This window comes from Lolium perenne, chromosome 2 (assembly GCF_019359855.2).
Source record: "Lolium perenne isolate Kyuss_39 chromosome 2, Kyuss_2.0, whole genome shotgun sequence".
NCBI lineage: Eukaryota > Viridiplantae > Streptophyta > Magnoliopsida > Poales > Poaceae > Lolium > Lolium perenne.
This window is the reverse complement of record NC_067245.2, coordinates 325,020,903-325,047,096: the sequence shown is the minus strand read 5'-3', so window position 1 is coordinate 325,047,096 and position 26,194 is coordinate 325,020,903. Positions and strand designations below refer to the sequence as shown.

The 26,194-nt window shown below is 50.7% G+C and overlaps 1 protein-coding gene and 1 long non-coding RNA gene across 2 annotated transcripts; both read left to right on the top strand.

Moving 5' to 3' along the window:
- The first annotated feature begins 1,339 nt into the window (after positions 1 to 1,339).
- LOC127329712 (uncharacterized) lies at positions 1,340 to 15,036 on the top strand. The gene is made up of 7 exons (XM_071825808.1): positions 1,340 to 1,439; positions 1,532 to 1,800; positions 2,076 to 2,385; positions 2,986 to 3,063; positions 4,240 to 4,354; positions 4,495 to 4,615; positions 14,469 to 15,036. The coding sequence occupies exons 1-7, from the start codon at positions 1,340 to 1,342 to the stop codon at positions 14,628 to 14,630; spliced, it is 1,155 nt and encodes a 384-aa protein (XP_071681909.1). The 3' UTR covers positions 14,631 to 15,036.
- Positions 15,037 to 15,816: 780 nt separating this feature from the next.
- LOC139836200 (uncharacterized) lies at positions 15,817 to 16,538 on the top strand. The gene is made up of 4 exons (XR_011752867.1): positions 15,817 to 15,878; positions 15,976 to 16,048; positions 16,138 to 16,309; positions 16,395 to 16,538. It is a non-coding gene; the product is annotated as an uncharacterized lncRNA (long non-coding RNA).
- The last annotated feature ends 9,656 nt before the right edge of the window (positions 16,539 to 26,194 follow it).

Sequence of the window (26,194 nt, the reverse complement as noted above, 5' to 3'; positions counted from 1 at the left end):
CTGGCACAGAGCCAGACTGCAGGTGGAGGCGACGGACCGGTCCGCGGAGGGAGTCTCCGGCGAGATCGCGGCGCTCCCATGCTTTTTGATCGGCGTGTGGGCTGAAAACGAGGGCACGCCTGGGCCGAAGAAGGGGTGGGGGAAAACGAGGGTGGCCAGGACAGGACATCACGGGGGAAGGAGGCATCCTCACCGTCGTCACTCCGGCCGGCAGGATTCGCGTGAGGCTCAGAGTAGCAGTTATGGGAGGAGATGGGGAGGTAGGGGGTGGCTGTGACTTGGGAAGGGGAAGGGGTCGGGCTGAGGGCAGAAAAGAGGGACCGAAACTTCCCATCCTGGGATTGGCCGGGGCCACACGGTCCAAGCATGTGGTGGGCTGGTTAGCGGTCACATGCACCTCGGGCGGGTCAGCGGCCACATCGGCGGGGAGAGGGGCCAGGTTTGACCCAGGCCCGGGAAACCCTAGCCCATCCGAGGCGGCCGTGAAGACGACAAGCTCCCAGCACGGCGGCCAAGAGGGAAGGCGAGAGACAGCCTCCGCCGCCGCAGACGTGGAACGGTGCAAGTGGTAGGACGATCTCCCAAGACAGATCTCCTTGGTGGCCACAATGAAATCACGGACGATAGGGGAGGAAGCGCACGCGGAGAACACCGCTCCGCCATGGCTGCGGACAGAGGAGTCCGGAAAGGAGGTGAACGTGAAGTTAAGGGCGTTGGCTACACAGAAGGCGTTGAATCTGGGGGATAACAGCATCTCCAGTCGCATCTCGCAAAGCGTCCCCCAAAGCGCTCTGGATCGAGCGTTTGGGGGACGTGTTTTCTTCGTGCCGCGTTTGGGGGGCGTCGCTGCCCAGTCGCGTTCCCCAAACGCGCGCCCCCAAACTTGTCCGTGTGTCAATGACGCGTTGGCCCCGCCACTTCCCGCCTCGCTTCTCGCTCTGTCCGGTGTCCCCGGAGCGTCCCCTGTGGAGCGGGAACGGGCTCAAGACACCGGACAACATATAGGGCCGCGCCGGACGGAAAAAGTCTTTGGGACGCGTGACTGGAGACGAAAAAATGTCCGGCGTAAAAAAAAAAACCTTTGGGAAACGTTTTGGAGGACGCTGCCGAAGATGCTGTAAGCTAGCAAGTGTCCGCCGACTGGAACTGGCTCCTCTAACGTTGAGGAGCAAAGTCAGTGAAAATAAGTGAAAATAGCGTTGTTTAAGCCAAAATAACGTGTGAGGACCCGTAGCAGTATTATCCCGTCAATTCCCCCAACCCCCTTAAAAGCCCCCCCCCCGCGGGCCAAGCAGAGCAGACCAAAGCAAAGCAGCGCACAGCAGGTCACAGCGCCGGCATGGACAAGATGAGCCCTGATGCCGTCGTGGCTGCCGTCCTGTTCCTGCTGGTGGCCGTCCGCGTCGCCGGCGTCACTTTCCCCCTCGACTCCGACGACGGTAATGAGCTGAATCCCCGTTCTTCCTTCCCGGCCGGTTTCATTCATAGTTCGTGTTTGCTTTGTGGCTGAATCGTAGTACATTCTGTGCAGCTGCAGCAGCAGCACCCGCGGCCGCCCTCCTCGACTGCCCGCCCTCTCCCTGCGCCCCCTGTCGCCCGTGCGCGCCGGAGCCGCCGTGTGTCAACGGCCAGCGGCAGCCTCCGGTCAGTAGCAGCATCAGCAACATCGTCATCATCGCCAGCGTCGTCTCCGCCGTCGCCGCCCTCCTGACCGCCATCGCGGCGCTCATCACCGCCCTCCGCCGCTGTCATCGCCGCCACGACGACTCCAGCGACGTGGAGTCTTCGTCGGCGGCGACGGTGTCCCTCTCCTCATCGTCGTCCGCCTCATCCTCGTCCGCCTCCTCTTCGTCCGCCACCTCCTCGTCCGCCTAGGCTGCTCATGTCTAAATAGCTGCTACTAGTACAGCACTAGCAATCTCTACTTGTCGTTGAGTTCCCCCCAGTTTCAGTTTATCTTGTGTGAGCAGTTTCAGTTGGCTTTTTTTATTATTATTATTATTAAGGAGAAGATGCAGTGCGCTTTGACTTTGTCTCTCTTTTTTTATTATTATTATTATTAAGGAAAACCCTAGCCGCCGCCGCCAAGACCTCGGCCCGGCTGCCGCCGCCGGAGGAAGCCGTCTCACGGCCGACGGCGCCGCCGTGCTGCAGCGGCCTCGCTGGCTTCGGCGCCGACGCGCGCCACTGACCTCCTGCACCGCCTCGTCCCCAGGGGAGACCGGCCGGCCTGCTTCCTGGCCCTCGCGCTGCTGAGGGGCTCATGCCCCGCCTCGACCCCGTGGAGGAGCGGCACGGCCCCCTGGCCTGGACCTCGCGCCGCGGCTTCACTGACCCGACCTCGACCTCAACCGCCTGTTGACGGCGCCGCCGTTCTGACACTCAGTTTGTCATCTAGTATTTCTTCTTTAATTCAAAATTGAGCTTGCTGCATACTCAGTTTGTCATCTATTTCTTCTTTGGTCTTCCTCATCTTTCTTGCATAGAAATTGCACAACATGAAATGCATGTTCCTGCAGGCCATGAAATGCTATATTTCTTCTTGTGCAGAATATAAGAAACATTTATTTCAGGCTGACATGTTTATGTTCTCTCCAAATACAGAGATGAATAAGAAGCTCAGAAACATGTGCACACATGTGCGGAATGTAAAGATATTTATTTCAGAATAAGAAGCTACTGCTCATTCCCAAATGCAAAGATAAAAATTATGCATAGTTCAGAGTGGCATGTTTATGTTCATCATATACAAAGAAACATCTTTTTCCACATCAGATTGGTTTGTATCATGATGTTATGTTTACTGTACAACCGTTCTTATGTACAGCCTTATTTGATTGTTAGAAAGAGAAAAGAGGTTTTCGCATCGCTACTGTCATGACAGTCCTGTTAAGCTGCAGCTAGATACTGTATTTTTTTTGTTCACGTTACATTTTCCTGTAAATATGATCACTAACTTTGTATCATCAACATGGAATGGAATAGCTGGTGCCGGTGGGTGCAGTGATGGCCAAGGCAGTTCCAGCAAGGATGGAGGAAATGTTGAGAAAGACGCGGCATCAGGTACACATATTTGGACATCTTTTGGCTAATTCCTTCCTGTTTATAATTTTATGAGGTATATCATTTTTCAGATTCTTTTTTCATATATGTATAGTAACTGCATTAGCTTTTTCTCCGTTGGAAAAAATAGCCGATTCCTTGCTGAATATACGTGATATTCATGTCCAACCCTTGATCTCTTGTCCATGAAGAAGAGTGTGTGTACAAAGTCATAATCACGACTAAACTGGTCTTGAACAGTGAAGTAATATGCTCATGTGTAACTTCTGTTTCTCACGGTCATATGCTTCTTCTGTTAAGAGTGAAATCAATCTTTTGCAGCGGAACTTACCCTGAGGATTAGAATTGTTGGTAAGATTAAATTATTCACCTCGGTGTGATTAAACCATGCACATGCTTTTCTCTGTCTTCTCTTGTGCCTCCAGGCATCGGGGGGTGGTATTTGAGCTTCCACATCTATATATGCGCTTCCAGTCCCAGATCTCTCCCTCCGCCTCAAGCTCCTCGCCTCCGAGGACCTCCACCTCAAGCTCCTCGCCTCCTTGGACCTCCGCCGCCGCCTCCAGGACCCCGTCTTTGCCATTGACGTGCGCAGAAGGAGTCCCCTCCCTTTTTTCTCCTCTTGCACACTCGTTATTCGACAGAATGACTGCAATATATTTTGTGTCTGTCTGAACTTCCGGATCACTCAGGGATGGCTTCTGTGACACAAAATCTCTTGTTTGGTTGGTAGTCGTGTGTGTTATTGGTCAGTCACGCACCCATGCTAGAGTTTGCGTGGTACTGGGATAGATCATAGCTGCACAACCTTCTCATTTTCTTCTGTCCCTCCTTGTAACCTCAACAGATGGGATATACTGGTGTGTGTGCTTGTGCTGTCCTGTATAATTTTTCCTTGTTCCATTTGAGAGCTTATTTGCTAGCACTAGTACTATCGAACTTTATTTTTTCCCCCCTGCCTAATTGAGAATTGTCTGTGCTGGTGACGGCTGTTGACATAAATTTCTACCTTTGGATTGTCAATTCTGCTTCCTGCTCAACTGCTCTAGTATTAATAGATGCTCTTTAGATTCATAGTAGCTAGGTAGGCTATGAATATTTCATGTCTTAGTCTGAGAGTGATATACTGCTCCTTTTGCTCCAGACGATGAATGGCTGGTTGTTGACCGACTGTAGGCACCGTGCCGAGATGGCCAGTGTCGAGTACTTCAACCTCGTGGACCTCTGGGAGAAGTACCACAAGTGGAGCGTGTACGGTGGGAGCTGCGTTGCAGATCCACGGAGGACCAAAGTAATCCAATACTACATACTTGTCGGGCATACAGCCATGCACCAATAAAGTCCTGACTCCACCTAGGTCCATTGCAAAATTTTGACATCATGTTGATTTCTGGATGTAGACTGAACCAGCCAGTTTTCTGTTCCCTGTAGGTGTTTTGGTGAGGACTATAGCATGGACTTCTGGAGTGATGATGAGGACAAAGAGAAGATGTCAAGATCACATGTGTTCTTTGAGGTTCTCCTTATGGAAGGATCCCCACACATGCATAAGGTGAATTTCTATGTCATCTCTGCTAGTAGCTTATCCGGATTGTTTGCTTTCGCTAGGTAAATGAACTATCCCAGGGCTTTCTTGGATTGATATCGCTTAAGAGCGTTGACCTTTCACGCTAAAATGCGTTTAGATACGTCCACATCTGGACAAAGTTGCGACACTTATTTTGGAACGGATGTACTAGTATCATTTTGGCATGGCTTTTTAAATATACTTCCAGGGAAAAAATCGTAGTAGAGAGTCTAAACCAAGCCAGCTCTTTGAGCTTGACACTGCTCTGCATATTCAGAACTATATTAAACTCCGGAAATTCAATTCGGCTCCCGGGTGCATATGCTCCCTCTACCAAAAAATTATATTTCGAAATGTCGAAAAATTTTGAGAAAAAATTCTACATGTACATCTTCATGATATATGCGTTCCTCAAGTTTCGTGAGGAACCAATATTTTTTGTGGTCTATGTAAAAAAGAGAAAATTTATCTTTTGAAAAACCTTGTTTTTAGCATTGAATTTTGTCTTTTTTTACACAAGTCACACGACAAGTCGATTTTTCATGAAACGACTTTGTGAGCTCGTAGCACGTGAAGATGTACGTGTGAATTTCTCGTTTCAATTTTTTTGAAATTTCAAAATGTGTGTAACATGCTTTCAAAATTAAGGGAGCATATGCTCCCATGTGCCAAAACACCACTAACTCTCCTTATATTAACTATATTAGTGATGACACTATTGCTGTTTCTGAACCACAGTAATCTGTTTTATGTGATTGATCCACATGTCACGCGTTGGAGACCTATGGTTCATACAAACTCCGAGCTATCTTAGCAAGCTGTATATGTTAGGTTTTGCGCATACTCCAGGCTATCTTAAGCAGTAGAATAGCCCCTTAGAACCTTTGCACTAGCACGGTCCATCCCATTCTCCAAGGCAAGTTTCTGAATTCTCCAGGGGCTTATTCTTAGATAACTGTGAGCGCTACTGCTCTTAAATGAAGTTCCTCAATTAACTTAGCGTGCTGCTATGAAAACAGTTTGGCTTTCTTGTGACTCATTGATCAAATAATCTCCTTTTCGAAGTGTGCATGTGTCCACAGAAATAGAAACTGTTTGTGCAGAATATACTCCATTTTGGTAACTAAAATGCACTTCATTTGTATGACCTTGACTTAGTAAAGTTGTGAGGGCAATGTGTTCAATTAAGAGGAGCACTTATTAGAAGGAACAGTTGATGCTAATTTCGCTCATAATTAGAAGGAATAGTTGATACTAATTTTGCTCATGGAGCCCTTTGTGAAACTCGCAAGCCAGCGCAATCTAGTAGGCCTTTCTCCCACAGTTGTACCGTAAGTCACATCCATATTCTTCCCATGAACAGCGACTGATTTTCATCAAGTATTCCATCTTCTTTCTCAGCTGGAAATACCCTATGTTTCAGCTTATCCCTTGCAGTGTTTACCTTGTTGACTTACCCAAGAAGGCATCAATGAACTCCATATATTACTGTCATCTTAATACTATTGTCTACTGTTTCATTTCACTGTCATCAATGTACTACATATTACTGTTTCATTCAAGATAAAATGTAGTAACTTTTTGCTGGAATCTGTCAATGTTGGACTAAGCTAGAGTTACTTTATGCTGGAAAGACACTGATACTAACTTGGAGTATGTTTCTTTCATCATCTTGTTTACATATGTTAGCTGATGTTCTGCTGTCCCCTTTTTCTGCTCCATCCCCACAACTTAAGTCACACAGATTGTTTTCATTGTCTTGTTTACATATGTTTTTCGAGAAAACGCAATAGACTATTGCGTTTCATTGCATTGGAAAGGTAGAGTTCAGATTTACAAGCCTCCTAAGAGGCCACGAGCGAGCCAAAAAAAAAAGAAAAGAGGAAGACATATCAGTGTACATCCCAGGTTGTTGGCCATACATCCCTTAGGCCCTTGGCCCCAGCGGTAACCCACAGCCTGACCTCATCCTTGGTCTTGTCAAGCAAGCTTTGCACGGAGGGTTTTGCCCTATCGAAGACGCACTCATTTCTGTGCTTCCAGATCATCCAGGGGGTCAGCAGGGTGACGGTGCCGAGCCCCTTGCGCATCGGCTTCGGCAGGTCTCTGTGTGTGTCGATCCACCAGTCGGTGAGGCTAGCCTCGCCGCTCGGCACTTGACAGGGTGCTCTAAGCCAGGACAGGACCTCATGCCAAACTTGCCGGGAGAAGGGGCAGGTCATGGTGAGGTGGTGCATCGTCTCAGGTAGCTGGTCACAGAGCACGCACTTGGCATGGTGCTGTAGTCCCCGGCGTGCCAGGCGGTCAGCGGTCCAACACCTGTCCTGTGCTGCAAGCCAATGGTGAAACTTGACGCGCGGCGGCGCCCAAGTCTTCCAAATTAGCTTGCAGCTCTGGGAAAGGAGCGAGCCATGGAACAGGGCCCTGTAACACGATTGCGCAGAGTAGACGCCGTTTGGAGACCACTTCCAGACGAGGCGATCGCTGTCGATGGCGAGCTTTGTGTGGGCGATGGCTTGCCAGAGGCAGAGGTATTGGCCGACCTCATGCACGCCCAGCACACCGTGGATGTCTCTGGCCCAGCTGTTCGCCTCTAGCCCGGCTGCGACTGTCGTGGTCTTGCGTCGTCGCTTGGGGACGCAATCGTACAGCTGCGGCGCAAGCTCGCTGACGGCGCGCCCCCCAATCCACCGGTCCTCCCAGAATAAGGCTGTCCGCCCGTTCCCGATGGCCATCGAAGTTGACGCGAAGAAGACCGCGCGCTCTGCTGCCGGGAAGTGCAGGTCGAGGCCGTGCCATGCACGCTGGTCGTCCGTGCGAGAGAGCCACTGCCAGCGCATGCGAAGGGTGTGGCCGGTTCGCTCCATGTCGGGCACGCCCAGGCCACCGTGCGAGGTTGGTCGGCAAACACGATCCCAGTTCACGTGGCAGCTGCCACCGTTGGCTTCTTTGTCCCCCTCCCAGAGGAAGGCACGCTGGATCCGCTGTAGTTGCTTGAGGATCTTCTTCGGCGGGTTCAACACCAACAGTTGGTGGAGAGGGATCGCGCTTAGCACAGCCTTGGTGAATGCGAGTCTCCCGGTCTTGTTCATGAGCTTTGCCTTCCAGGTGGGCAGTGCAGCCGCCATCTTAGCGACGAGAGGCTGCAGCTGCGCGGCAGTGGGGCGGCGAATCGTGAGCGGAATCACCAGGTAGGTGAGGGGTAGCTCAACGACGGGGCAGCCCAGCAGCGCAATCGCCGGCGCCATACTGTCCGTATCGCAATTCAGGAGGGATGTAGAGCTCTTTCCAAAGTTGACCTGTAGCCCGGAGGCGTGGCCAAAAAGATCCAGAATCCCCTTGATTGCAACCACGTCGCTCACCGTAGGGTGGCAGAATAAGATGACGTCGTCCGCATAGAGCGAGAACGCTGGGATCTGGCGGCGGGGATGGAGTGGTTGCAGGATTCCCGTGTCAATGGCGCGCTGAACCAGGCGTCCGAGGGCATCGACGGTGAGGACGAAGAGCTGGGGCGATAGAGGATCGCCCTGCCGTAGCCCTCGCCGGTGCCAAATGGGCGGTCCAGGGTCTCCGTTTATCAGCACTCTTGTGCTGGAAGAGGAGAGCAAGATGGCAAGCCAATCGATGAACAGGTCACTGAAGCCATACCCGCGCAGCACCTCGAACAGGAACGCCCAGGACACCGTGTCGAAGGCGCGCGCAAGGTCGAGCTTGATCAGAATGCGCGGCGCGCGCAGCTGATGCAGCAGGCGCGCGGATTGCTTGACCAGCACGAAGTTATCGTGCAGGCTCCGCCCCGGAATGAACGCGTTCTGATTAGCGCTGATCAGCCGTCCGAGCTTAGGCGCCAACCGAAGCGAGAGCATCTTCGTGAACACCTTGGCGATCAGGTGAATCAGGCTGATGGGCCGGTAATCGCCGAGAGAGCTCGCGTCGGCGCGCTTCGGGAGCAAGGTCAACAACGCTTGGTTGAGGCGGTGGAAACCGCGGCCACGAAGCTCGAAGAGTTGCTGGAAGACGTCGACGATGTCGTGCTTGACGATGCTCCAACACGCACGGAGGAATTCCGCGGTGAATCCGTCCGGGCCGGGGGCTTTGTGCGCCGGCAGCTGCTTCACCGTCTCCCAAATCTCATCCGCCGAGAAGGGCGCGACCAGGTCGTCCAGGTCGGCATCCAGCGCAATGAGGTGCTCCAGGTTGAGCGTGTGCTCGCGCATAGCAGCCGTGCCCAACATGTCATCGAAGTGCGCGAACGCAGCCTCCGCCATATCAGCCTGCCCCGTGAGCAGAGAGTCACCATGTTGCAGCGCGCTGATCATGTTCTTCTATCGTCTGTAGCTGCATTGGCGGTGGAAGAACGCTGTGTTCGCGTCCCCGTCTTTCAAGCGATTCTGGAGCGCTGCCGGGCGATGGTTCGCTCCAGTGAGGCAAATCCCAGGTACGCGACTTTGAGCTGCTTGTGTAGCCAGGACTCGTGCGGAGACATCACCCTATCCTCCTGCGCCACGTCGAATTTGAGAATCAGCTCCCGGGCGATCGAGAGCTTGAGCTTGACGCCACCCACGGACTTGGCGCTCCAACTCGTCAGAGCACGTGCGGTGGCTTGCAACCGCAGCGTTAGCCGACGGAACGGGTCAGGATCATGCACATATGACCAAGCCGTCGCCACCGTCTCGTGCAATCCATCCAGCCGCATCCAGAACTCCTCGAACCGGAACCGGCGGCGCGCGAGTGGGAGCGGAGCGCAGTCGAGCAACAACGGGCAGTGGTAGGAGACCACAGAGGCCATGCACCGGAGGTGGCAGTCGGCGTGGGAATCCTCCCAATCGGTGGTGCAGAAGAACCGGTCCAGAAGCACCAACGTAGGCGGTGTTTGGCCGTTCGACCACGTGTACCTGCGCCCATTTAGGTATAGCTCCTTGAGTGCAAGGTCGTTGAGAAGACGTCGGAATCTGGCCATCATCCGCCGGTTCAGGTTGTCGTTGCTCTTATCCTCGTCGCGGTATATGAGGTTGAAATCACCACATAGCAACCAAGGTCCGGGGCACTCCGCACGCACGTCGCGAGGCTCGCGCAAGAACGCAATTCTGTCGGCGTCGCTTTGCGGCCCGTAGACGATCGTGATCCACCAGGCAGGGGAGTCGCGAGTCGCGGCCACCCTCGCGGAGAGCGTGTACGTGGAGAACTCGGGGTCAGTGATCGTCACAACCTGGCTCTTCCAAGCGAGCAGGATCCCACCACGCGTGCCAAGGGCTGGCAAGTACACATACTCGTCGAATGCAGGTCCCAGTGTCTCAAGCACAACCGACGAGCAAATCAACTCCATCTTTGTTTCCTGGAAACATACAATCATGGCACCAGAAGAGTCGATCAGCGTGCGAATAGCTAGGTGACGGACTCGCGCGTTCAACCCATGCACGTTCCAACAAATAATCCTAAGACCGTGCTCCATAAGCAAAGAGGTCGACAGGAGAGGTAGCGCAACGACGCTAAACCCCAGCGGGGCTGCCCGACGGCAGCACAGTGATCGCGGGCGCGTCGACGTTCTGTGGCAACTCGCGGTCAACCAGCGCGGCGACGGCAGCGAGGACAGAGAACGGGATCGGCACGAGGAAGAGGCCATCGTAAGCTTTGAGCTCAGCGGCGGTGATCTTCTGGTTGGCTCCGATGATCCCTGTGGTGCGGAGGAGCTGGACCTGGGCGCGTCGTTCCGCAGTGGGTGGCGCTGCGTTCTTAGCACGAGCAGATGTCGCAGACCTGCCCCGGCGCGGCGAGAAGTTCAGCGGCGGCCTCCGTGAGCGTCGACCAGGGGTAGGGAGGGCGGCGGTGAGGTTTTTGGTGGCCTCAGCGAGAAATTCCCCAAGGTCCAGGAGCGGGGTGTGGCACGGCCACGGCGGCGCAGCGTGATCGGCGGAGTTGCGAAACGAGATGGGTTGCGGGCCGTGGATGGCACTGCACTGGGCTGTGGCTGGCCGGGTGTTGGACTTGGCTCTCCGCGTGGTGCACTGGGGCATACATGGGCCATGGGCCGCTGTAGAATCATCCTCGGGGGAGTAACCGTTGCATCTGCGTCTGCTACGTCGGTGGCGGGAAAACTCGTGCCTGTTTGAGGTGCACAACCCTCATGCGTCAGCGGCGACTGGTCAGCAGAAGCAGCCAAGTGGGTGGCGGGCGCCATGGTGGGGGTAGCGTCGCCAGGAGCCGGCAGGCGATCCATCCAAGGACCAACGTCGTCCTCTCCCAGCATGGAATCAGGCACTTCGCTGTCACAGAGCTCTACGGCCGTTGTGGCGCTCCGATCCCCATTCTCGATCGGGGAGGTTGCGGAGGGAAAGGTGTGGCCGCAACTTTTGTCTCGGGCGCTAGGCGACGGGGACTGTCCCTGATCCTCTCTCGTGGGCGGGGGACCAGACGTGGGTGTCGATTGGCCATTGGCCAACGCAGCGGAGGCAGATCCTGTCGGGGAGGGGACCGAGAGATCCACAGCTTGACCGGTCCCATCTATGCCCTGGCCACCACTTTGCCTCTCCCTTCTTTTTCCCTTTTTGGCTCTACGACGAGGGCGGTGTGGCCCACGCTGACCAGGCCATGGGTCCAGCGATCTCAGCTTGTCGGGACCCGGGCGGGAGCGGTGGCCGTGGCCGCGGCCTTGGCCCCAGCTGCCATCGACGGCGACCCCATCGGCGCGTAGGGTGTGGGAAGCGCCCGTCCAACCGGCGGAGTCGACCGCCACGCCGTCGGCACAACCATCCTAGGCGGAGCCAGAGCGGCGTCTCTTGCGTCCGCGGCCGCGGCGTCACTGGCGACCATGATGCGTCGAGTCATTGCCGTGGTCGGCCCCGTCACGGCCGCCATTAGCATTGTCATCGCCGGCCGTGGGATGGACAGGTGGTGTGGCGGTGTCTGCGTCGATGGGGTCGGCACGCCGGATGGCGATGGGGTACTTTAGCGTCCTCAGGGTCGGCGGGTCGGTGCGCTGCCTCGCAGGGATGAGCTCGACAATCTCCAGAACAGCACGACGACGGATGCAACGCGGGTCGCTGGTGCGCGCCGTCAGTCGGAAGGTGGCGAGGTCGGCGCGCGAGCGTGTGCGGGGGTGGAGCTGCTCGATCCAACATCCATTCCCGAGGATATGCTCAGCCGTGGAGATGTGCCAGGCCTGGGCGGGGATGCCGCGGAGTTCAAGCTCGACGCGGTGATCCAACCTTCCCAGGTCGGCGTGGGCGAGCTTGCACCAGGGGCGGAGCAGGAGGGAGAAGCTGGGGTCGCTGACGAAGTGCTCGCCGGACAGGCGGTCGGAGGCGGCCTTGGAGTGGAAGAGGATAAGGAAATCCTCGGGGCGGTGCAACATGACGGAGAACTCGCCGACGACCAGCTCGAAGGAGGCACAGAGCAGTGCTTCCACTTGGTCGACGGAGACCTCCGGCCTGGTGCCTGTGATGGTCGCCACGAACGCACGCTAGAGCATCCTCTCCGATTCCTCGATCTCGACCGAGCGGGAGATTATGACTCGAACCGGCTCGTCGGGGTCGGTGGAGGGCGCAGCGGCAGCGCTAGGGGGAGCGTGTGTAGGCGACGCATGTGTAGGCGGCGGCGGCGGGGGTGGGTTGCGCGCAGCTGGACGCTCGTCGGCCGCCCTGGACCATCAGCCTTGCGCGAGCGCAGTCGTGGGCGCGCTGCTCCGGTGTGCAGCCGCGAGTGCCGTGGCCTGAAAGGAGGCACCTGCGGCAGCGAATCTCGTTCGGGCAGTCGCGCACGGAGTGGCCGGCCTCGAGGCAGCGGAAGCAGAGCCCTGCCTCTAGCTCCGGCGAGGGACTACGCCTGCGCTGCTGGGCTCCAACGCGGCCAGGGCCAGGGCGGCGGCGCTGGTGGTTCTTGCGCCGGGGCTGCTCCCAACCATCAGCATCTGGTCCACGCGGCGCGGTGTTGGAGGCGCGGTGAACTTCAGAGCGAGGTCCGGGGCGCGCGGCGGTGGTGGCGGCGGCGGCGGCGGGGTCCGGCGGGCCTCGGCCGTCGTGGCAGCCGCGGGCTGCGGCGGCGCCGTCGGGGTGGGGGTGGGGGCGCGTGGTGGGGAGCGAGCCACTTCGCTGTAGGAGCGGGAGGCGGAGCTCGAGGAGGCGCCATCGGATCCGTGCCAGCGGTTGCTGCGCCGGTGGTGGCGGTCGCCGTTGCTCCCGTCGGAGGAGGGCATGGCGCCGGCGGGGTTAGGAGGGTGGAGGGCAGGAGAGAGGTTACCGGTAGGGGCTCGTCGGCGGCGGCTGGGCTAGAGGTGGGAGGGTGGGGCTAGGAGCGGGCACATCTCTTCACCTCTGCCGGTTCGCCCGAAGATTCAAAGTTGTTTACATATGTAACACAGCGTTTTTCCATGCAAAAGCAAACCAAAGGCGTCAGTAAACTACTTTGGCAGCATTAGATGGTCCAGTTTACACAAAGCTTTTTGGGTTTGAACCCAGGTCCAATATTTCGCTATCACCTGACTTTTGGGACGAAGGTGATAAGGTTACTCAGCCGGAAAACCAGATTTTAGAAAAAGAATTTTCTGAGGAAGAGATGAAAGATGCGGTCTTCGGTTCTTATGCAGCCGGAGAACCGGGCCCTGATGTCTTCTCTTTTTTGTTTTTCCAAAAATTCTGGCATGTAGTTAAAGTTGATGTCATAGCTTTAGCCAGAGATTTCCATAGAAGCACCCTGGATGTAAAATGTCTAAATTTCCAGAGATTACTCTCCTATGCAGCTAGGTTAGTGCTTCTAAAAGCATGCCTTGCCAGCATGCCTATGTATTTGATGCCTGTTATTAAGTTCCCCAAATGGGCAATTAATGCAATTAATTCCCAAATGACCCATTTTTTTTTTGGGACAACTTAGGTGATAGGCATAAATACCATCTAACTACTTGAGGGACGGTGTGGCAGAAAAAAGAGTTTGGTGGCCTTGGGGTCCATGACTTCAGAGAATTAAACCTTTGTTTGCTTGCTAGTTGGATTAAGAGGTATACTATGGCAGATAATAAGCTTTGGAAACAAACTGTGGATCATAAATACGACACTAATAAACCAAATATTCTATGGACTACTGCTAAAAATATCTCTCCTTTTTGGAAAGGAGTTGTTTGGGCAGTAGAAGCTGCAAGGATGGGTTATAGATGGAATATTAGTAACGTGAAGATGGTAAACTTCTAGGAGGATATATTTGGTTTGGGCATTGTAGCTTGGCTACGCTTTTCTTGGATCTATTATATTGTCAATGAGAAAAATTGCACTATTGTGGAAGTATGGGATGGTAGAGATCTTAAGTTTACTTTTAGACGTACAGTTGACGAATCCCTTATGGGACAATGGTCTGATTTGCTTGAGATAGCTAGGAGCATTACTTTCACGGATGAGAATGATCAACCAATATGGATGTATAATCCATCAGGTGTTTACTCAGTTAAGAGCTTCTATGCGATTGTCAATGATCCTGGGATCAAACGAATCCACACGCCAGCGATATGGAACATTACTGTTCCTCCCTGAATTCACGTGTTCCTATGGTTGTTTAGTAAAAATAAGTTGTTAACCAGGGATAACTTAGCTAAACGACGTCCGGTCGATGACCTTACATGTGTATTCTGCCGTGAGCTCGTGAACCTGAAACTTCTCACCATTTGCTATGTTCTTGCTCTGTAGCAGTTTTCATTTGGGAAGCAATATCTGATATAGTGAAAATACAAATTGGAGCTGACTTTTTATCTATTGCTAGATTATGGATTGCTCCTAATAACCATAGTCATATTAACATGATTTCTTCCGCCACCGTGTGGTGCCTTTGGACTTACCGTAATGACATGTGTTTTCAGGGCAGGATATGGAAAACCATGAGGGATGCATGGGACAGATTGATCTCGACCATACATCGGTGGGCAATTCTATGCAAGACTGCTCTGGAAGTCACCTTGCAGCAATACATCCGGGATATGGAGCACAAGCCGGAGGAACTCCTTCAGATAGCCAGGCACTAGTTCCCTCAGGAGGCGAGTGGACGATGGCCGAGCTGCAACGCCAACTGCTCCTAACTAACTGGTTCTCCCCTCCAGTCGCCTTCTCCAACCCAGTCCAAGCTGGCAGCGGGTCCAAGTGTAAGGCGAGCTAATGAAGAGAAAGAAACTTGGCCTCGGCTGAGCTTTATAGTCCACGTTTTGGTTTGTTGTTCCTGGCTTATTAAGGCAGTAAACTTGGTTTGAGAAAAGAGAGGTAGCGGGCTTTGTCCCCTGGACTGTAATAAGCGTTGGTAGTTTTCAGCTGGTACAGCTTATTGTCTGCCCAGCCAATTTTCGTTTTGTTCTACTTTCTGCAAAAAAAAAGGCTTTTGTTACTTCTGTTGATTTCATATTAATGGAAACGGGGGGAAACCCTTATTATTCTAAATGGATTGTTCTCCTTTGCAGTTGATGACAAAATATCTGTGCAAGACATGTGGCAGTCTCAAGACAGAACGGAGTTGTTTCATATGGCCCTATCCGCACGAGCTTTATGAGGAATTCCTTGTTATTTCTTCCTGGCTTGATGGATTGAGTTGAACACATCTAAGAGGGATGAATGGAAATGTGTGGCAGAATGGAGAGTATTTCACTTCCAAGTACTATGCTTTAGTTCATGAGCCATTGGTTGTATGTCTGAGTACAAGAGGTCTATTGAAGAGGAGCTGGAAAGTAACTGATGATAACCACTGTGAGTTGTGTCCTGGTAGAGATTATGATGATCGTCAACATCTGTTCTTTGAGTGTCATTTTGGCCAAAGAATTTAGAACTACCGTCAGATTAAGTGCGAACCAGGAGACGATCTATTACAAGTGGCTCCAAATGCTAGAAGAAGATTCGGGTACTTCAAAGCTATCTGAACCTGCAATCGAAGAATTTTCTCATGAACAGCCAATGGACTTTGACCCCTTTGGGACAGACGTCGGTTTGAGCTCGTAAGTTTAATTTTTCCTTCGCCAAAACCTTTTGACTTATCTTCTTTGCCCTTATGTCCAAATATCTTTTACTTTTTTGTTAGGGATGAGGAGATGCACTCGGCACCTCATGTTTCTGAACCAGCGATCACAAGTACATCTCAAACGCTGGTTGTCTCCAAGAACCTGGAACTTCCCCTTGAAACCACGGATCTGCCAGCGAGCACCCGGGCGATAACGAAAAAACCAAGGACAGGTGCTGCTAGCAAAGGGGTAATTGCTGCCGGGAATTCGTTGACTCCTTTTCTTGATGATGTAAGTTAACTTCTTTCCTTCCCTTGCTTCTCTTTTATTCAACAAACATCATCTTCTTTATACTTTTTCTTCAATACACATTCCAACTATTTTGTAGCCCATAACGAAAGAAATGATCGACATGGCTGCCCGTTTTATCGGGTTTCGCGACGAAGCTGACACCTTGAGAAGTAAGTTTTTGTGCGTTTATTCTACTATTCCTTTTTTGATTGCTGCGATGTAATCCTTCCTTCATCCAGGATCTTTGCACATTGATCAGGAACACGCTAAGGAGCTTGAAAAGAAACTTAAAGCTAGCGAAAAAGCTCGCCGTGATGCTGAAGCAAAAGCTGCGAGTGCAGAGTTAGCTTTAAGTGACAAGGATGAGCAGATTTCCCAACGAGAAGCCAATATAATTGCGCGACTTAATACACAATCCACTAGATTCTCAAGTACTGTTGTCCTGTTCCTTCTTCGTATTTTTTGCTTTATGTTTTCTTCATGCTTGTACTGAAAAATTTCCCTTTTTTTCAGCAGAGCGTATTGGTGAAATGTATACCAAAAATCAAGAACAAGAAGAAGATGATCTCCTGGACTCCCTTTCGGTGCTGGAGATGAACTGCTCCCTTGCTCGCGACTGCTTGAAGGAGAGTCGAGTTGCGTTCGAGCGTTTTTTCCCGCATTTCTTCCCAAAAGTTGTTATGCCGGACAAGTTCGAGCCTCTCGCCAAGAGCTTCATAGGCAAGGATGACCTTGTCTTGGCCCATCGCCAAGCTAGCTTGAAGGTTGGTGTCGAAAGCACCATTGCACTGGCGATAGCCAATGGTGAAAAGGTTGACTGGGCGAAAATGGCAAGTGTTCGAGGCTTGACCAAGGATAAGTGGACTGCTCTTCTAAAGAGCGCAAAGCCCTTCTCCAAGAAATTAATTGCCATCATCGACCCCACATCTTCTTCTACCAGCACTGCTCAAACGGAGGTCAAATAGACAACCTTGTGCCTCCGCTTTTGTAATTTTTATCCTTTTGTTCCTTTCGATTATTTTGTAAGCACCGTATTGGATGCGGTCCTTTGAACTCTATGTTGTAATATATTTTTATGATGGATGGAAACCCAGCTTGCTAAGAAGTTGATGTCGAACCTTTTACATTTTTCCAGTTATTTTTTGATGACTACGCTGAAACTGGGTGTCCTGATACTTTTCGCGATGCACCAATGCCAACCAAAACATCTGCAACTGCTACTTCAAATGTACCTGTGGTGTCTCACTCGATAGAAACGGAAATGGAAGAGTTGCGGCAACAAGTGCAATTACTGAAGAAACAAACTGTGACCGCCCTGGACCAAGCAAAGAAGTTTGCTGAACGCGAACAAGGGCTGCCCTTCTTCAGGCACAAAAATCTCTTGAGCTGGAAAAAACTGCTACTTCGAAGGCCACTCGTGCTGTGGAAAGCGAGAATTATATGCTCGACCTTATGACTGATGCAAGTGAAGATATGGCTCGTGCACTTCCTTTTCCCAATTGTCATACTAGGTGATTTTTTTCTGACAATTGCTTATTCTACTCCTTTTTATCTCGACATAGGTTCCTTTTTAGATGCTACTGCTGAGAAACAGAGGGTAAGCTTGCGGGTCAACGGTCTTATGCGACTTGCGACTGAGGCTAATATAGATTTCTGGGCAAACGAAACACGATGTCGTCGCATTGTTCAGTTTCAGGATTGCGCCGCCCAAACTCGAATATTTATTGATCTTTGCCGTAATACGCTGGTCATGGTATACAAGACCCTGTTTCCTCGCAATCCACAACCCGAAGAATTCGCAGATCTGTTGGCAAAGTTCAAGAATGTACAAGATATTCTTGGCCTTGTGAGGGCGCAGATGATTGCTGGGGCGAAATTTGCTCTTATCTGGATTAGGATTTGCCACTCGAAGATTGATCTTGACGACGTCGTGAGGGAGTTCTTTTAAAGTGCTCGAAGAGGAGAATAAACCTTGACCGTCATGTTGAAGCAGTTCATGGTCCTGCCGAACAAATAGTTGACAAGCTGCTCCAGATGGATTCTGACTTTTTCAGGGGTTCCTAGTATAATAATTTCTTCCGGTACATGCGTGCCTTCAATGTAGATGGAGGAATGTAATTCTCCTCAGTAACTTTGTATAGCTATATTGAATCGTGCGTGAGGTTTATCTCAAATCAAAACGCATATCTGTAAATTCGTTGTACACTTTATTGGCTAATCTTCTGATCATTATGTATCCGAAATAATTTAGCGTGTACGCTTTGTTGTCATACTATTTGTATGGTTTCGCGAGACCTTTGTGTGATCAAGGCGAACATTGTTTGGGATGCCCAAATCCTTTCAATTTTTATCTTCCAACCAAGCCCCCGAGCGTCGGGTGGTAGTGACTCTTAGTTACAATCAATTTGTTCGCGAGACTTATGCATAGCCAAAGCGAATATATTGTGATGGTTGTCGAGTTAACTATATTGAATTCTGCGGGTCGAGCCCCCGGGCGTAGACTGTGCGGAAAAAGACATAATAATTTTCGATATCACTATTTTTATTCAAACCATGCTATATTTCAGCAAAGCAAGCCCGCCTTATTAAAAACCTTTCAGTCTCACTTGGTGCCCTGAAAGGAAAAGAGTGCGTCTGAAAACTTGCGAGCTGTTCTAATACATTGTATGTTTACATGGTCGTTTGACTTCAGCCTTGATAAGTTCTTTTCTACGCGTAGAAACGCCGCAACTATGCGACATTTCACGGGTTCCCTTCGTCCTTGTCTGTCTTCTTGTCCTTGAGACGATAAGCTTCACCTGGGATGACTTTTGTGACAATGTATGGTCCCATCCATGGAGATTCCAACTTTTCATGGCTATCTTGCTTACGTCGAAGGACTAGATCCCCAACTTCAAAGAATCAGGGACGGAGTCGACGACTATGGTATTTCTTCAGGTTCTGCTGGTATGCACTTACTCGAGATAATGCAACGTCTCTAGCTTCGTCGACTACGTCGACATCATCTTCGAGTGCTTTCTGTGACGCTTCTTCATCGTATTCTGCTACCCTTGGAGAATCATGAGCCAACTCTACAGGAAGCACGGCCTCTGCCCCGTGGACCAGAAAGAAAGGTGTTTCTTGAGTTGCTGTGTTTGGTGTTGTTCGTAGGCTCCATAACACGGAGGGTAATTCGTCGACCCAAGCGTGCCTTGCTTTTTCGAGTGGTGCTAATAAGCGTTTCTTAATGCCATTGCAAATGAGGCCGTTTGCTTTTTCAACCTGGCCGTTGGTTTGTGGATGTGCCACTGATACGAACTGTAGCTTGATACCCAGCCCTTCGCAATAATCTTTAAATTCTCGGGAAGTGAAGTTGGTGCCATTGTCTGTTACTATGTTGTTCGGGACTCCAAAGCGAAAGACAATCCCCTTGATAAAATTTACCGCTGCCGTTGCATCTGCTGTTGTTACTGGGTTCGCCTCGATCCACTTGGTAAATCTGTCGACTGCAACGAGTAAATATATGTGGCCTCCTGGCCATGATTTGTGCAATTTCCCTACCATGTCGAGTCCCCACTGGGCAAAAGGCCATGCCAAAGGTATCGGCATTAGGTCAGCTGCTGGAGCGTGTGGCTTGGACGCAAATCTTTGACAAGTCACAAGTATGCACAATGTTCTTTGCATCCTCTATGGCTGATAACCAGTAAAAACCCGCTTGAAAAGCTTTGGCTGCAATTGCTCGACTGCTCGCATGATGGCCGCATATTCCTTTGTGTATATCCTTGAGTATGATTTGTCCTTCTTTGGGTGTGATACATCGTTCCAGAACGCCTGAGATATTGCGTTTATATAACTCGCCTTTGACAACTGTGAACGCCTTGGACCGCATGATAATTCTGCGAGCTTCGACAGGATCTGCTGGAATTTCTTGGTTTACGATGTATGCTAAGTATGCTTGCATCCACGGAATCTGTATCATCAGTACTTCCTCTGGTTCTTCCTCCTCATCTGAAGCCGATGATTCTGGGGCTGCTGCAGCCCCCGAGCCTTTTTTTGCGCTTCCCCTTCTTCTTCGGCTGTCCTTGTGCTATGGGTTTCTTCGGCTTGATTGACCTTTCGCTGATTTCCTCCCAAAATACTCCAGGAGGTACGGGAAAGCATTGTGACCCCATGTTTGCTAGAGCATCGGCCTCGTCGTTACTAAATCTGCTCACATGATTTACTTCGCATCCATCGAAGGTTCCTTCTAAGTCATTTTATGTGTCTCGATATGCGACCATATTGTCATTGACCGCGTCGCACTTGTTCATCACCTGTTGTGCTACCAGCTGCGAGTCCCCGAAGATTTTCATGCGCGTTGCGCCGCATGCTTTTGCCATCCTCATCCCATGTAATAGAGCCTCATATTCTGCTTCATTATTTGATATGTTTGGAAAGGTCATCCGTAATACGTACTTCATTTTATCGCCTTGCGGAGAAGTAAGGACCACCCCAGCTCCTGCTCCTTCTGTTCTCTTGGACCCGTCAAAGTGCATGTTCCACGTACTCGATAAATCTGGTGGTCCTGTATTTTGAAGCTCAATCCATTCTGCTACGAAGTCCGGTAAGATCTGCGACTTGATTGCTTTTCTTTTTTTATACGTGATGTCCCGAGGGGAAAGCTCTATTCCCCAAAGGGAGACACGTCCTGTAGATTCTGGATTGTTCAAGATGTTCGAGAGAGGTGCCTCATTGACTACCACGATCGGGTGTGCCGAAAAGTAGGGTCTTAGTTTTCTTGCGGACATAAAGACTCTGTATGCCAGCTTCTGATAATGTGGGTATCGCTGCTTGGATGGAGATAAAACTTCGCTGAGGAAATATACTGGGCGCTGGACACCATAGATCTTTCCTTCTTCTTCCCGTTCTACAACGAGGACAGTACTGACCACCTGTGGTGTGGCTGCGATGTATAGCAGTAAGGGTTCTTTTTCTCGTGGAGCCACTAGAACTGGTGGTATCGAGATAGTGCGCTTCAAGTGCTCGAAAGATTTATCTGCTTCTTCATTCCACTCGAACTTTTCTCCTTGTTTTATAAGCGCATAGAAAGGTAGCGCTTTTTCTCCCAACCTGGCGACAAATCTACTTAAAGTTGCGACACGCCCCGTCAGCTGTTGTATTTCTTTGAGCTTGGTTGGTTTCTTCATCGTTAGGATGGCTCGTATCTTCTCTGGGTTTGCTTCAATTCCTCTAGCCGACACTAAGTATCCAAGGAGTTCTCCCGCAGGAACACCAAAGAAACATTTTGTCGGGTTCACCTTGATGCGGAACTTGTCGAAGTTATCGAACGTTTCGCGGAGGTCGTCGATTAAAGATTGCTCTTTTTCGTCGTGATGACCACATCGTCGATGTATACTTGGACGTTTTTCCCGATCTGAGTTGCCACGCACTTCTGCATCATCTGCTGGTATGTGGCTCCCGTATTTTTCAACCCGAACGGTATTGTCTTGTAACAGAACACGCCATAAGGGGTTATGAAAGCTGTTTTGGCTTCGTCATCTATTTTTAAGCGAATCTGGTTGTAACCAGAGTATGCATCCAAGAAGGAAAGACGTTCACAACATACCGTGGAATCGATAATTTGATCGATCCGAGGGAGGGGAAAGTGATCATTTGGACAATTATTAAGGCACGTGAAATCGACGCACATGCGAAGGACTTCAGTGTTTTTATTCGGGACCAGAACTGGGTTGGCGACCCAAGTGGCTTCAGTTTTTATCTCTTTGATGAATCTAGCGTCTTCGAGGCGATGAATTTCTGATAACATAGCTTTGCGATTCAGCTCAGAGAAGCGGCTTAGGGGTTGTCGTATTGGTCTTGCTCTTGGATCCAAATTGAGTGCGTGCTCGGCGAGTTCCCTGGGTTCTCCTGGCATGTCAGCTGGGCACCATGCGATGATTTCCCAGCGCTCACGGAGGAACTCGATGAGCACGTTTTCCTATGCGCGGTCCAAGTTGGTCGTGTTAGATGTTGTTTTCTTGGGGTCCGTTGGGTGGATCTGCACTTCCTTGGAGTCTTTGGAGGTGTCGAAAGCTTGCTCTTGCAAGGATCTACCTCCGCCTGGAAGCACATCATTGTTGGTGGTGAGTTTTGTTGCTTTGTATTCAGCTTGCATACCGAACGACTCGGAGATTCTATTGAAGTCCCTGTCGCACTTATCTGATAAGGCGAAACTTCCGCTGACTGTTATTGGCCCGTTAGGTCCAGGGATCCTCGACAGGAGGTATGTGTAGTGTGGGACTGCCATGAATCTGGCCTACACGGGTCGCCCCAGGATGGCGCGGTATTGTGATGGCCAATCCATAACCTCAAACTCAAACTTCTCCTTCCTGTAATTTTCCAGTGTTCCGAACTGTACATCGAGAGCTATCTTGCCCAAGGGATAGTTTGGCTTCTCGGGTGTTATCCCATGGAATCGCGTGTCCGTTGGCGTCAGGTTAGCCAGCGAAATATGCATTTTCCTTAGCGTATTTGCGTAGATTAAATTTATGCTGCTGCCTCCATCTACGAACACTCGAGGAACCTCGTATCCTTCGATATTTGCGGGTAGTACTAACGCTGAATGTCCTAGTCGTGGCACCTGGGGTGGATGATCTTCTCTGCTGTATCCTATTGGCTGATCGGACCAATTGAGGTACTCGACAGTTGGTGGTGGTGACACTACTGCCATGTTTACCTATCGGGTAATCAACTTCCGCGTTCGATTCGTTGGCCTGCCCTTCTGGATCATCGTCACTGCTCCCTTTGTATGTGTGTACCCGCCATTGGAATTGGGGGGACCGGTGATCTGCAACTGTTGTTGCGAGTTCCCGTTGTTGATTGCTGGTGGTGGTGGTGGTGGTGGTACGTGCACCTCGCTTCTTAGCCCTTGTGCGTATCCTCGGTTAACTGCTTCAGTTTGCGAGTTTTCCGTGATTCTTCGCAAAGCCTGAAATGTTCGGCAGTCCTTTTGGAGGCGTCCCGACTGTCTCCTTCCATCGGAATCTATGTAAAAGTGCATCCTGGCATGGACCGTTCATGATTTCCTCTGGTGACATGTTGTACCTCGATCGATTGTTCTGCCAGCTGGAACTAGGCGCATTTCTATTCTCGCTTCGCTGTCCACTACCCCTGCGGTAATCATCACGGTGATTGTCGTCATTATTGCTGCGGATACCAGCCGAAACTTGGCTGGGACCGTCGTATTCTGCAAAGCTGCGGAATCTTCGCCTGTTTTGATTGTTGTTCCTGTTGCGATCTTCTTCGGGTGAACGAGCTTGCTTGTTGTAGACAGTGTCATCGCCGTCAGCCCATTTGTTTGCTATATCCATGAGCTCCGCGACCGTTTTTGGGTTCACTCTTCCCAACTCTTCGAATAAGTCTCTTCGACGAACGCCCCTGATAAACGCGTCGATTGCTCTCTCGTCAGACACGTGATCAACCGTGTTTTTTATGAGGCTCCACCGCTGGATGTATGCTCTCATTGTCTCGCCTGATTTCAGCGTACAAGCTCTCAGCTGTTCAATCGACACTGGCTTTTTGCATGTGGATTTAAAGTTTTGCACAAACACCCTTTCGAAGGTTTCCCAGCTATCTATCGACTCCTCCGGCAATTTCATTATCCACGATCTTGCAGCTCCACTAAGGTAGACTTGGATGCTCTGCATTGCTGTTGCTTTTGTGCCTCCAGTTAATTTGACAGTCTCTACGTAATCAACCAGCCAATCATCTGGATCTTGGAGCCCATCGAACTTTTTGTAGTTGTCGGGTAGTTTGAATGTAGCGGGTACTCGCGTCTTGCGAACCCTACGGGTAAAGCAAGGGAGTCTGCATAACTCCACCTCGTTTTCTTCAGCCGTTTGCCGATTTTCTCGGCATCTATCCTCACGGCTTCTCTCTTCTCGTGCTCTATCGACTCGCGCTTAAGCTGTATTATGCCTTGCCTCATCTTCTCTTTGGTTGTTTCGAGTTGTCATCGCTGCCTGCCGAGGACTACGTTGCCGCTGTGGTGACCTTCATCTGCGATTCCCCACTTGACCTGGAGTTCTTGCGGGTTCTTGAGTGACTTCTCTACCAGCTATTGCTGCTCCCATGACACCGAAGCCTACCATAGCAGTTTGATATAAAGACGCTCTTGGATCACCAGGAGGTGGTCTGGTTGCCATCATGTATGCATGTGCCGCCATGTATGCTGCCTCTGGCGTTTTGGGTGTTATATTCCCTCTCGAATCTATTGACATGAAGGTCATGTCGAGATCTTGGACCAGATGGTCTCCCCGCTGATTCTCGGGTATGCCTGCCATTCGAGATCGTGTTCTTCCTCCAGGTGCCATGTTGTTGTTTGCTGAATTCCCCGAGTGTGCACTCAGGTTGGCCCGACGTTCGCTGGATGCGTCGGCTGCAGCCTTCCTTGCATCTAACTTTTCTTGCATCTTCTCCAATTCACGTCTTGTGCGGCTGAGTTTATATTGATACGCCATAAGCTCCTCTGTTATTGCTTGCGTTGTCATTGGTTTCACACCGCTTATTGCCCTTGCAGCTCTGTCCCATGCAGCTTGGGAGAGTTGCAATTGCTCTCTTGGTTCACGTCCTTGATATTTATTTCCTGTTCCTCTGGTGAGATCTAAGGGGTCGACAAAGGGATTAACCAGTGAGTCAAAAGCCTCTGATTGCGCATCTTCATCTATCTCGCGACCCGACGCTGTGATCACGCATGTCTGATGACGTGTGGAGTCTGCGCTATCCTCAAGCTCGTGATCTTGAATCAACGGGTTCCTTCCCCGCGGTGCTGTGTATGACATCCGCGTGTTGCGAACGGGATAGGTGACACCGTCGTATAAATCGGTGAAGACCTCCTCGTTGTTGATGATGTGTCTGTTGTTGAAGTCGAAGTTGGTGAAGTTGTCGGAGTCGTTGCTCTACAGCAGATTGTTTTCAGTGGTTGACCCGAAAGTTAACCCACCGAACAGATCGACGAGTTTGCCGCTCTCGGTGGGCTTGGCGATGCGTAGCGGCGACGTCTCCTCGTTGCCTGAGTTGTTTGATGGTGTGGACGATCCCGAAGATTCCGGACTGGCCGCCGACGGTCCCAAAAAAATCGGGGCCGAAAAACGGTGCGCTCCTTCTCTTCCGACGAGGAAACGGAAGCTCTCGAACGTCATGTCCATCGCTTCTCCCAGATTGGCGTATGTAGGCAAACAGGCGGGAGGGTGAGGAACAAAATCGACAAGATCAGGTTGGATATGTTTACCTCCTTCCACCGCGTTGCTTGCTGCCGATGATGATGACGATGATGCCATCGAGATCAGGAGCTTGCTACCTCAATTTCCCACAGACGGCGCCAATTGACGAGAGTTTAACTCGTCAATGCGTATAGATTGTAGACTTAGGGTTTCGTGGAATATGAGGGCAAGTAGAACTCGAAGATTGTCAGACGAACAAATGCGCCCAACTCGAAATATTACGGTGGTTTAGGGTTTGAAAAATAATCGATCCTCTCTTTGGCCCTAGCTTCGCCTTTATATAGGAGGCGAAGCCAAGGCTTTCCGTGTCGTACAACTACTCATACATCGGGTCGGTTTGGACCTTTCCATATACTATTACAAATGTTTCCTATATTGACTATGTTTTCTTAAGCCGCACCTTCTTATCTTCATGGGCCTTCAATCCTTCGGGTCCATGGACCTTGAACTCCTTTGACACCTAAAGATATAAACCAGGGACATATATACGGCACACCCATTAGGCATACCCATGTCAGATACCCTAGGTGGATTCGGATACTATGTTGGAAATAAGCAAGTGACATTCACAAGGGACTAAAGGCCAATAATATACAAGAGTGACAATGTGCATGAAACCCCTTATTCAATGAAGATATACAGGAAGGACATCTCTAACAATGTTCATTAGATATTTTCATGGATCTTTTGTGTAAGTAGAGAGGCAGTCGTGCTTGTGTCCTTTGTGTATACATCCAAATATGTACTCGTCTTATACGTTATCATCTTAATATAGACTTCTACACTACGTCATTTGTTTTAGAAAGAAAAAAAAAAGCAGCTCATATCTTGTTGAACTCTTAACCGGAAAGATTGAACATGCTACCCATCGTAACATTAGCTATCTGCCAAAGTGAGACAGAATTTGACCCGGTAATGAATGTATGATGATTGCGTTGTCACAACTCGCAACTCTTTTTTTTTTGACCCTGGCTACGGTGGGCTTACACCAGCCTGAACACATTAATAACCAACAAATATACAGGGGAGCATTACAAGTTTTTTGGAGGGAGACCTCAAGGTGGATCGAAGCCATTA

Coding starts and splice junctions, on each gene's coding strand:
- LOC127329712 (XM_071825808.1), top strand. CDS start 1,340: ATGGACAAGATGAGCCCTGATGCCGTCGTGGCTGCCGTCCTGTTCCTG. Junction 1,801..2,075: donor AGTCTTCGTCGGCGGCGACG/GTGTCCCTCTCC, acceptor GGAAAACCCTAG/CCGCCGCCGCCAAGACCTCG. Junction 4,616..14,468: donor GATCCCCACACATGCATAAG/GTGAATTTCTAT, acceptor ATGTGTTTTCAG/GGCAGGATATGGAAAACCAT.